The sequence below is a fragment of the Sarcophilus harrisii genome, chromosome 2 (assembly GCF_902635505.1).
Source record: "Sarcophilus harrisii chromosome 2, mSarHar1.11, whole genome shotgun sequence".
Taxonomy (NCBI): domain Eukaryota; kingdom Metazoa; phylum Chordata; class Mammalia; order Dasyuromorphia; family Dasyuridae; genus Sarcophilus; species Sarcophilus harrisii.
Window position 1 is genome coordinate 445963745 of NC_045427.1, and position 13157 is coordinate 445976901.

At 35.1% G+C, this 13157-nt stretch overlaps 1 protein-coding gene across 1 annotated transcript; it reads left to right on the top strand.

Annotated features, from left to right (window-relative positions):
* The first annotated feature begins 10141 nt into the window (after positions 1 to 10141).
* On the top strand, positions 10142 to 11139 carry LOC100927649 (olfactory receptor 1B1-like). The gene has a single exon (XM_003759044.2). It carries the CDS (start codon positions 10186 to 10188, stop codon positions 11137 to 11139), a length of 954 nt encoding a protein of 317 aa, XP_003759092.2. The 5' UTR covers positions 10142 to 10185.
* Positions 11140 to 13157: the final 2018 nt, after the last annotated feature.

Below are 13157 nucleotides of genomic sequence, written 5' to 3' on the forward strand. Positions count from 1 at the left end.
CCTAATATTGAACCAGCCCTGCATTCCTGGTATAAATCCTACTTGGTCATAGTGTATTATCCTGGGAATGATTTTCTGTAATCTTTTTGCTAATATTTTATTTAAGATTTTAGCATCGATATTCATCAGGGAGATTGGTCTATAATTTTCTTTCTCTGTGTTCAGCCTACCTGGTTTAGATATCAGTACCATGTCTGTGTCTTAAAAGGAGTTTGGTAGGACTCCTTCAGTCCTTATTTTTAAAAATAGTTTATATAGCATTGGGGTTAATTCTTTAAATGTTTGGTAGAATTCACATATAAATCCATCTGGTCCTGGGGATTTTTTCTTAGGGAGTTGGTTAATAGCTTGTTCTATTTCTTTTTCTAAGATGGGACTGTTTAGGATATTTACTTCTTCCTTTGTTAATGTGGGCAAGCTATATTTTAGAAGGTATTCTTCCATTTCATTTAAGTTGTTGAATTTATTGCCATAAAGTTGGGCAAAGTAATTCCTAATTATTGCGCTAATTTCCTCTTCATTGGTGGCGAGTTCTCCCTTTTCACTTTTAAGACTAACAGTTTGATTTTCCTCTTTCCTTTTTTAAATCAGATTTACTAAGGGTTTGTCTATTTTGTTGGTTTTTTCATAGAACCAACTCTTAGTTTTATTAATTCAATAGTTTTTTTTACTTTCAATTTTATTGATCTCTCCTTTTATTTTTAGAATTTCAAGTTTAGTGTTTGACTGGGGGTTTTAATTTGTTCCTTTTTCTAGATTTTTAGTTGCAAGCCCAATTCATTGACCTTTCTCTATATTTTATACAAGTAGGCCTCTAGAGATTAGAAATTTCCCTTATTACCTTTGGCTGCATCCTCACATTTTGGTATGATGTCTCATTATTGTCATTTTCTTGGGTGAAGATAATTATGTCATGATTTGCTGTTTCACCCAATCATTCTTTAGTATGAGATTATTTGCTTTCCAATTATTTTTTGGTCTACTTTCCCTGGCTTTTTTGTTGAGTGTAATTTTTATTGCATCGTGGTCTGAGAAGGATGCATTTATTTCTCCTTTCTGCATTTGAGTTTGAGGTTTTTTATGTCCTAAATATGGTCTATTTTTGTATAGGTTCCATGAACTGCTGAAAAAGAAAATGTACTTCTTTCTGTCTCCATTTCGTTTTTTCCAGAGATCTATCATATCTAACTTTTCTAGTATTCTATTTACTTCTTTAACTTCTTTCTTATTTATTTTGTGGTTTGATTTATCTAATTCTGAGAGTGCAAGGTTGAGATCTCCCACTATTATAGCTTTGCTATCTATTTCTTCTTACAGCTCTCTTAATTTCTCTTTTAAGAATTTAGATGCTACACCACTTGGTGCATATATGTTTAATATTGATATTGCTTCATTATCTATGCTACTGTACATGTCACTTTCACAAAAATTGACTATTAAGACACAAAATCTCACAAATAAATGCAAAAAAACCAGAAAAATCTTTTTCTGATTCATAATTCTATACAAATTATATTCAGTAAAGTGTATTTGAAGAATATATTAAACTAAATAACTTTTTTATTTTTCTTAATGAAAGCTTTTTTTTTCAAAATATGTTGGATAATTTTCAATATTCACCCTTACAAAAGCTTGTGTTCTAATTTTTGCCCTCACTCCCCCCACCCCTCCCCTAGATGGGAAGTGATCCAATATATATTAAACATGTGCAATTCTTCACACATATTTCCACAACTATATACTGCACAAGAAAAATCAGAAAAGGAAAAAATGAGAAAGAAAACAAAATGCAAGAAAACAATGACAAAAAGAGTGAAAATACTATATTGTGATTCACATTCAGGTCCCATTGTTTTCTCTCTGGGTGCAGATGGCTTTCTTCCTCACAAGACCATTGGAACTGGCCTGAATCATCTTGTAGTTAATGAGAGCCATGTCCATTAGAACTGATCACTATATAATCTTGCTGTTGCCATGTATAATGATCTCTCAGTTCTGCTCATTTCATTTCCTGTAAATCTGTAGGCCTCTCTGAAATCATCTGCTGATCATTTCTTATAGAACCACAATATTCTTTAACATTCATATACCATAAATTATTCAATCATTCTCCAACTGATGGGCATTTGCTCAGTTTTCAAGAAATTAAATAACTTAATGCTAAAGATTACGTACAACATACATACAAATATAGAAACCCAAGAAGATAATCCATCCCAATTAAACATCAATCTAGAAATTATGAAATCCAAAGGAGAGATTAACAAAATTTAAACATTAAAAAACCCTACACTGAATTATAACAAAGCCAAATGCTGGTTTTATGAAAAAATCAATTAACTAGAAAGGACAGAAGAAAATCAAATTTCAAATATTCAAAGTGATAAAGGTAAATTAAAACTAATGAAGATGAAATAAAAGCAATTATTGGGAGTTATTTTGCTCAATGGTAGACCAAGAAAACTGAAAATCCTAAAGTTATAAATTGTATTAACTAACAGTATGTGAAATAAAATACATAAGTTACTCTATCTTAGAATGAGAAATCAGACAACTCATAAATGGATCAACTAGATTTATAAGCAAATTCTACCAAACATTTTAAAAAACTAATTCCAATATAACACAAAGTCTTTGGAAAAAAAAACCAGGTAAAGATGTAATCCTGCTAAATTCCATGACACAAATGTAAGCTTGATACTTAAATTAGGGAGAATCAAAGTTGTAAATGAAAACTATAAGGCAAATTCCTTAGGAATGCTGATGCAAAAATTTTATTTTATTTTATTTTATTATTTTTTTAATTTTTCTTTCTCCAGCTTATTTTATTTATTTATTTATTTTATTTAATAGCCTTTTATTTACAGGTTATATGCATGGGTAACTTTGCAGCATTAACAATTGCCAAACCTCTTGTTCCAATTTTTCACCTCTTACCTCCCCACCCCCTCCCCTAGATGGCAGGATGACCAGTAGATGTTAAATACATTAAAATATAAATTAGATACACAATAAGTATGCATGACCAAACCGTTATTTTGCTGTACAAAAAGAATCAGACTTTGAAATATTGTACAATTAGCTTGTGAAGGAAATCAAAAATGCAGGTGGGCATAAATATAGGGATTGGGAATTCAATGTAATGGTTTTTAGTCATCTCCCAGAGTTCTTTCTCTGGGCGTAGCTGGTTCAGTTCATTACTGCTCCATTGGAAATGATTTGGGTGATCTCGTTGCTGAGGATGGCCAGGTCCATCAGAACTGGTCATCATGTAATATTGTTGTTGAAGTATATAATGATCTCCTGGTCCTGCTCATTTCACTCAGCATCAGTTAGTGTAAGTCTCTCCAGGCCTTTCTGAAATCATCCTGTTGGTTATTTCTTACAGAACAGTAATATTCCATAATATTCATATACCACAATTTATTCAGCCATTCTCCAACTGATGGACATCCATTCAGTTTCCAGTTTCTAGCCACTACATAAAGGGCTGCCACAAACATTCGTGCACATACAGGTCCCTTTCCCTTCTTTATAATCTCTTTGGGATATAAGCCCAGTAGTAACACTGCTGGATCAAAGGGTATGCACAGTTTGATAACTTTTTGAGCATAGTTCCAAACTATTCTCCAAAATGGTTGGATTCGTTCACAACTCCACCAACAATGATGCAAAAATTTTAAATAAAATATTAATAAGGAGATTACAGCAATATATCACAAAGATTGTACACTGTGATCAAGCTAGATTTGTACCAGCAACATAAGGCTGGTTAGGAAAACTCTACTAATAATCTACCACAGAAATAAAAATAACAAAATTATATGATTATTTCAAGAAATGTTGAAAAAACGTTTTGCAATATGCAATACCTATTCCTGTTAAAAGCACTAGAAAGTACAGACATAGAGTTTTCTTTAAAATGATTAATGATATCTATCTAAATCCAAGAGCACGCATTATTTGAAATCTAAAAGCCTTTCCAATAAAAACAGGGGTGACAGAAAGGTATCCATTTATCACCATTACTATTCAATATTTTACTAGAAAAGCTAGCTATAGTCATATAATAAAAATGATATGAAAGGGATATGCATATACAGTGAAGAAATAAAACTATTATTCATTGAAGATGATATAGGAATTACTGAAAAAAGTGGGAAAGAAAGGGAACCAAGCAATGCTAATTCTCAAGGTATATTACAAAGCAGTAAAATTAAAATAATTTGGTACTAAATAAGGAATAGAGAGGTTGATAGATGGAATCAAATAAAGTACCCAGTATACAAAAGCAAATGAAGATAGTAATCTATCCTTACTATTGGGACAAGAACTCCCTATTTGACAAAAACTATTGGGAAAACAGAAAGTAGTCTGGCAGACATTTGGCATAACCCAATGTTTCACACCATCTTCCAAGAAAAGTTCCAAATAGGTATATATTTTAGATCTTTTGGTTTTATTATTCAGTTGTGTCTGCCTCTTCTTGATTGCATGAACTATACATAGCATGCCTATACTGGCCATGGGTTTCTTTTGGCAGTAATGCTGGGATGATTTTCCATTTCCTTCTCCAGTGGATTAAGATAAACAGAGATAAGTGACTTGCCCAAAATTATAGACCCAGTAAGTGCCTGAAGTCATATTTAAACTTTGGTCTTCTTGACTCCAGACTCAGCAGTATATCCAATGGACCACCTATCCACCTCATCGGATTTAGATTTAAAGAGTGATATAAGCAAGTTAGGGAACTTTGAAGAAATTCCTTGTCAATTTTATGAAGAGGGGCAAAGTTCATATCAAACAAAAGATATAGAAAGGTTTATAGAGAATAAAATGGATAATTTTGATTGTGTAAAATTAAATTTTTTTTGCACAAACAAAATCAGTACAGCTAAAATTAGAAGTAAGGCAAGAAAATGGGATGAAACTTGCTACTCAAGATACCTCCCACATTTCCTTCTTGATGGGTATTTGATTTATTGAAATAAAATGCTGGAAAGTGAAATACACAGAGCCAAAACAACAACAAACACAATGGTGGTAACAATGTAATTGGAAAGAAAACAAGACAATTGAAAATGGATATAATAAATTTACAAAGAACAAGCATGAAACCTCCCCCCCAAAAAAAAAAGAAGTATAAGGAGGAACTTTGCCCCACTGTTCTACAGAACTTGCAGAAAGGAGTTCAAATGTGTGGGAAATTGCACATATTATCAAGTTTTTTTATGTATCGATAGCTTTTCTGGAATTGTTCTTTTCTCCTTTTGTTGGTTAAAATTTTATGTAATATAGGATGGCTGTTTGGCGGAGTGGTAATAAAAGGGAAAATTTTAGTCTCTTGTAAAAACAAGAGCCACCAATAAAATATATCTTTTAAAAAATCAATTTCCCTGTCTAGTTTCTTCTGTTTCTATTCATAGTCAATGAAAGAAATTTGTCCAACTTTTTTATTGTCAGAAATCATTTAGATCAAATCCTTGAATGGGATTTCTTTCTACAACATGGAGGCTCTGCTTCATGCTCTCCAGGAATTCCTCAGACCTAATCCTGATGGAGAGATCTGGTCAAAAGTCATTTTTTTTCTACTTTAGCTTGGCACAAGAAGACTGGGAACTCTGAGAACACTGGGGCTGGAGTCTAGAAAGGAGTGAACATGAGGAGCATTCCAGTACAGAGAAATGCTATCTAAGGCAAGCTGTGGATCCAGAATTATACCAGGGACTATGAAGGGCACAGGTATCTTCTGGCAACTTTGTCACTCAACACCCACTTGTGGATCATAGATGCAGGGTAGACTAAGGACTCAGATCCCAGGAAAAGAGCAGCATCTTAATTCTATCACGTTTCCTCAATGGGTATATGATTTATTGAAGCAACTAGGGAGTCTAGAAATTTGTGCATCGTACAGAAGGATTTTAAGAAGTTAGTAGCAAGATTCGTGGCAGTAATCCCTCATAGTCAATAAGGAAAATGTGTGTGTGTGTGTGTGTGTGTGTATGTGTGTGTGTGTACATGAAAAGGAAAGGAGTTTGCACTCTTTCATGAATTCTCAAAGATTTACTCAGAAGATTTTCAGAGTTGAGCATATGGGGAAAAATGCAGTCATTGGCTGCTTGATCTCACTGGATCTGTTTCACCTTAGGGAACACTTCTCCTGACCCTTCAGTCTTCAGGCTGCTGGTCTACATTCTACATTCTACTTCGACTCTGTTCCAGCTTTGTAATTTCTCAGTCTTCTTGAGGGATCCTACAATGTACCCAAAGTAATCTCAGTGCTTGCAGTTGAATTCTGCAGCCTGGGCAAAGCTGGGTTGGAAAAACTTAAATCCTCTGTCTTCTCCCTCTTTCTCAAATCATCCCAAAGAAGGTGAGAAAAGTTGGGAAAGATATGTGAAGGTGGCTAGTCAACTAATGGGCCTGGAAACGTTAAGTGAAAGGAATGGATAAGATAATAAGAACTTCCCTTTTAAGAGATTGCTCTTTAAAAAGTGATTTCCTTATAACAGCACCATGTAGTAGTGTTTAGGCTTGCTTTCCCTATTTTACACCTGAAAAAAACTGAAGCTCAGAGTGAGAAATTGATTTGCTCGGGCTTGCAAAGCTAGCATTTGAGTCTAAATTCAAATATAGTGTTCTTTTCCTTCCTTTATTTGGAAACTACATGTTTACCACAGTGGTTGGCACATAGTAAGTGCTTAATTAGGGATTTTATTTTCATTAAGAAGTTGTGTAGACCTTCATTTTTTTCCTAATATGCATTGGCATTGCTGATATGACTCTAGAGGTTGTTAACTTGGACTCCTCTCAAGGGAATGTGGGAGCTTTTCCCTCCCTTCCCTGAGAAAATGCCAGACTTGGCAGTAGAAAGCAAAGGCTGAAATCCTGGATGAGGGAGGGATGCACAGACAAGACCCCAGAGACTCTCAGACCTTTAAATATCCTTGAGTGCTGCTATTTCTGAATTTCTGAGAGCCATGAAAGGAAGGATATTGGTTGTGGAAATAAAGAAGCTGAATTCAGATAAATTTACTGCTTGTGTGATCTTGGCTAAATCATTTAATTCCTCTTAGTCTCAGTTTCCTCACAAAATGAGGAGATAAACTAAAAGACTTTTAAGGTTATTTTTGATTTGAAATCTATGAGCCTATGACCTTTCCAGGCCAGTAGTAGAGACTTGCATGCAACATGACAAGGCCTGGTGACAAATTCTGCTCCCTCACCTTTAGAGTTCCAAGTTTTGATCTCAACCTCTCAGGTAGTGTAAATTTGGAAAACTACTTTGACTTTACTCCACCTTAACTTCTGATTTCTCTTCTACTTTCTCAGTTCCCTACCTACACATTCCTTTCTTTCTTTCCAGTTTTCTTATTTTCTCTGTCCTCTGTCATTGTCCCTTATAACTTTGCCCTTAAACATTTTCCTCCACTTGACGTTCTGTTCCTATTCTCTGATAATCTCCCATTGCCCCATAGTTATCTATTTTCTGTCCTTGTTTTTCCTCATTGCTTTGCTCTATGTACTATTATTCTTTCCATATAGTTGTATACTATTTCTTTAAAATCCACATCCAGCTTTCCTTTGGCTCTTGTTCCACTTTTTCTCCTTTCCTCCATCTCTTTCCTTTCTCTTTCTGTTTATCTCTATTCATCAATGTCTCCATTCTTTTCATTCTCTTCTATTTTCTTGTCCTTCCTCACCTCTTTGCTTCTCTCCCCACCCTTGCCCTGTTCAATTCCTTCTCTATCTTCCATTTCTCTTTTGTTACTGTCTACTCCTTTCTGCCATCACTACATCTTCCCTTGTCATTTTATTTTTCTCCCTCTCTCAGTATTTCCTCCCCTTTTACACTGTATCTTTCCACTACCGTCCATCCTACTTTTTATTTATTCCAACGTCAGTCTCAACCTGCATATTTTCATCTGTGGCTCTCACTTTATCTGTATATCTCCCATTTGGTCTCTCCTAGTACTCCTGTTTTGGTCCCTCATTCTCTTTGTGTTTTCTGACTGTTCTTTAAATATTCTGAATCTCAGTTCTCCTGTCCAGACTTGATGAGGATTCAAAAGCCTCATCTATGCTGCTTTGGATTGGGAACTGGTCCTAAGAAAACAAAAGTGAGAACAAAGTTTGACATTTAGTTTGTCATATGACTAGATGAGGTCAGGTAAAGCTGTAAGAAATAGTTTTATTTCTTAAAAGCTAGAGTGCAGAAAGGGAAGAGAATAGTGTTAAAATCAAGTTTTGGAGACCCACAGGCATGATAAAAGAAAAGGAGGAGGCATAAAGCGAAAAGACAGTTGAAGTAGAAGAACCAGCCATGATTCCTTAGGTGCCATAGACCTCAAGAAGGCACTTCAATGTTAGAATCCTAAAGTCTGGAAGCAAGTTATAGACCATATAGTGCACCCTCCATTATTCTGTTTCTGTAATATTTTGATTAGTTGTCAGCCACTCACTTAAATACTCACTCAGCTTAAATCTTCCCATGATGGGAAATTCATTATTTTTCATTTCATTTTCAGACAAATATTACTAAATTATTATTTGATAATATGTCAATTTCCACACATTTGAACTCCTTTCTGCAAGTTCTGAGAACAGTGGGGCAAAGTTCCTCCTATATAATATATATATATATATATATATATATAGACAATTACCTTGTCTTCTGATAATTTTCTTCCATTGTTTCTCATTCTGATCTCTGGTACAAGAGGAATTCCTCTCTCATGTAACAATATCTCAGATCTTTGAACATTCCAGTTTCATGTCTACTGCATATTGCACACTCTTCAGTCTTATTGAAGAATCTTGTATTTTCTTTGTATGGCTGAGGGTGAATTAGGTTGCCTAAGATAGCACAGGCAGTTGTGGCAAAACTAGGAATGTGATCAAAGTTTCTAACTCTGACACTGTGTCCTTAACAAATACTATGTATTTACTTTAGAATATAGACCAGGGATCCTCAAACATTTTAAATAGGGGGCCAGTTCACTGTCCCTCAGACTGTTGGAGGGTGGACTATAGTAAAACAAAATTTTGTTTTCTGGGCTTTTAAATAAAGAAACTTATAGCCCTGGGTGAGAGGGATAATCTGTCCTCAGCTGCCACACCTGGACCTGAGGCTCATAGTTTGAGGACCCCAGAAGACTGTTGGACTGGAAATAACTATTAGGTAGTAGAATTTTAGAGTTGGAATAGGCTCCAGATGATCTCTCTGAAACAAAGGACTCTACCTAGAAATTTTGAGGGTATAATACATGTCTAATCCTTCACCAATGTCCATAGATATCATATGAATACTTTTAATCTATATCTATATCCATCTATTTCTATATCTATATGTATCTATATTCCCATACTTATATATCTTTGGGTATATAGTGTGTATATATGTATATATCTATATGTCTATGTACAGTTTGTATTAATAGCTATACTTAAAATTGTACTAGAATTTTGAGACCATAATATGTATGAAAAAATATGCTTTATACACATCAATATGTGTGTCATATATATATATATACCATTTGCTTTTCTATTACAGACATTAGGATAAATATTATCCTTGACTCTTCCCATAAGGGAAGGAAAGTCTTAGTAATTTTTCATCTCTGGGTATCCCACAATAGCTGTATTCTAGGAACATCAATAATTTCTTTATAAAAAGAATAAAATGGTTAAACAAAACTAGATGACACAGGTATGTATATGACTGTGATTGAGGAATTCCATACGTATTGGGGAATGAAATAATGGAAGCATGTCATCACGTCTTCTCTGGGGCTATGCCAAAACCCTCATGTCACAGATAAATAAACTGGGATTCAGACAAAAAGAATTTATCAAATAATATAGTGCTCAACAAAGTTATGACACTTTTTAATGTGGATTTCTTTTCTGTCCAATTAGATTGCAAGTTCCTTGAGATTAAAAACCATATTTTCTTTTTACGATTTGTGTCAGCTCTGCCTGCCCCAATAGCGTCTGATTACTGCACAATATATTATTTTGTTGCTTTTTGATTAAAGACATAGAAGAAACATCATTGAAAATATCAAACAGGGAGATTACTTCAGAACTAAATTAATTAATCATTTTGGTTGAGATCTGTTTGAAAAATGCCCTCATCCTGTCTCTTTCCCACAGGTGCTTCTGACCTCTCCTTCCTACACCATGGCTTGTGCCTCTAATGCCTCCCACACACCAGTATTCCTGCTAGTGGGGCTGTGGAGAGGTGGTCCTCCCAAAAGCCTTCTTTTCCTGCTATTTTTGACTATTTATATGGGTGCTATGGTGGGTAACTTAACACTAGTTTTTCTTATTTCCAGAGACTCACGTCTCAGTACCCCCATGTACTATCTGCTACGTGGCCTTTCTGTGGTTGACATAGGACTGGCCACGGCTACCTTGCCCCAGTTGCTAGCCCACCTGGTTTCTGTCCAACCAGCCATCCCTGCTGTTCGTTGCCTAATCCAATTTTTCTTCTTCTATATATTTGGTGTTACAGACACATTGGTGGTGGCTGTCATGGCCCTGGACCGTTATGTGGCCATCTGTGACCCATTGCATTATCCAATTGTAATAAATCAACAAGTCTGTGCCCGCCTACTAGCTTCTTGTTGGTCTGTGTCCTTCATTCACTCTATTCTGCATGCAGGACTACTATTGCCTCTCCAATGGACTGTTGACAATGAGGGTGCTGTCTACCTCCCTCATTTTTTTTGTGATCACCGGCCCCTACTGAAGACATCCTGTTCTGACACTCAAACCAATGAGTTGCTAATCTTTCTGGAGGGTGGGTTGCTCATGATGGGACCCTGTGCTCTCATTCTACTCTCCTACGCTCGCATCGCAACTACCATCTTGCGGCTGCCCTCAGCTGCTGGCCGAAGGAGGGCTTTCTCTACTTGTGGTTCCCATCTCACCATGGTCATCTTCCTCTATGGTACCATCATTTGGGTCTACTTCCAGCCTCCTTCCCAGAACTCTCAGGAGCAGGATATGGCAGCTGCTTTCATGTATACAGCCATTACCCCTCTTGCTAACCCATTTGTCTATAGCCTCCGCAATAAGGATGTTAAGGGTGCCCTTCACAGACTTCTTGTTCCCAGTCAAGTAACCCCTTGATTGTTCTGGCTCTACGATACACAGGTAATGTAGGACAGTTAACAAAAATTTAGAGCCTTATAGATAATGATGGTGAATGGAAATCATAAAGATCATGGAAGAACTTGGGTAACAGGATTCCAGATGACATAATATATAGACTTTGTTATTTTATAAATTACTTTACAATTTTTGATCCTCAAAACTACACTGTGAGCTATGTAGTACAAGTATTATTATTTTCCTTTTTCAGATGAGGAAACTGAGGTTCAGAGACATCAGCTAACCTTCCCAGTATCATACAGGTATCAACAGGTAGAATTTGAAACCAAGTTTTCTGACTATACATCTAATGATCTTTTCAACTCTGGTCCAGGCTGTTGTTTTGTTGTGTTTTGTTTTAGTTTTTTTTTTTCTGCCACATGTATTCAAGGTATAGAAAATGATAGAGATAAGGCAGATCCATGTCAAATTAATAATATAATGTTTCAGTCACTTACTGGGAGTAATTCTTCCATTAATATATTCCCACCACTGTCTGATTTTTGTAGATAGTCTTCCTTCATTCCTGTAACTAATAAAGGTATCCCTTTTGGTCATCCTTGTGATATTGAATTTTTCCATTTTCACTCTGCTAGTCTTAAGATGATAGACACACATTCAGATGCTGGGGACTTATTTGAAGCCTTCTTAACTGGATCAGACCTGCCAAAGCTTGTGTTCTGTATAGCTTTAGGAACTCAGGCTCAATCCTAGGTCAGTTTTTATAAGTCTTTCTGGGTTTTTCTGAGAACAAGCCTGTTTCATCATTTCTTATAGCACAATAATATTCCCTCACACTCACATAAAAACTTGATCAGCTGTTCCCCAATTGATGGGCATCTCTTCAGTTTCCAATTCTTCACTAACACTAAAAGAGTTTCTGTAAATATTTTTTTCTTCATAGATATTATTTTCCTTTTTAACCCGTTGTGATACAGACTTAGTGACAATAATGCATGTTTTTTTTTTTAAACTATTTGGCCATAGTTACAAATTATTCTACAAATGAATCAGTGTGCCACTTTATCAACAATACATTATTGCTATAATTTTCCCCTACAACATTTGTTATTTTCCTTTTCTGTCATACTGTCCAATCTGATTTGTGTAGTGTGGTATTTCTGAGTTGTTTTAATTGAATTTCTCCAATCAATAGAGATTTAGAGCATTTTTTTCATATGTCTATAGATTTGGTTATTTCATCTGTAAGTGGCCTGTTCCTATTCTTTGATTATTTATCAATTGAAGAATGACTTTTATTTCTATAAATTTGACTCCATTCTCTATATATTTGAGAAGTGAAGTCTTTATTAGAGAAATTTGCTGTAAATTTTTTTCCACAGTGTATTTCCCTTCATCCTATTTTCTTCCATTTATCTTACTGTCTCTTATCACTCCATTCATCCTTAAAAGTGTATTGCTTCTTACTTTTTTTTTGCCCAAATATGCCATCTCTTGAATTAGCTTCTCCTCTTCTATCTTCCCTTCCAGGGTAAAAGTTTTCTTGACTCTTTTATGTCACATAAGGTACCATTCTATCTTTACTCCTTCTTCCAATGCATTCCCTTTTTCACCCCCTTATTTTTTTTAAAGATAATTATCCCAACATATTCAGCTCACATTTATGTCCTCTCTATACACTTCTAATTGCTCTAATGATGAGAGTATTTTAGAGAGATAAAAATGTCATTTTCCCATATAGAAATGTAAATAGTTTAATATTATTAAATCTGTTATTTCTGATTTGTTATGCTTCTCTTGAGTCTTGTATTGAAAGTCAAATTTTATATTCAGCTCTTATCTTTTCATCAGGAATGCTAGAAAGTTCTCTATTTTATTAAATATTCATTTTTCTCCCTAAAGGATTTTCTAAGATTTGTGTCTTGATCTTTCCATATGGACAATGCAAAAGAATCCTGCACCTAGTGCTAGTAGAGAGCCTTCTATAATCTCCTTCTGACCATCTGTGTGACTCCATTATTGTCTATGTGCTGAGA

What these genes read in the sequence shown, in the direction of transcription:
- LOC100927649 (XM_003759044.2), top strand. Translation starts at nt 10,186, where the DNA reads ATGGCTTGTGCCTCTAATGCCTCCCACACACCAGTATTCCTGCTAGTG.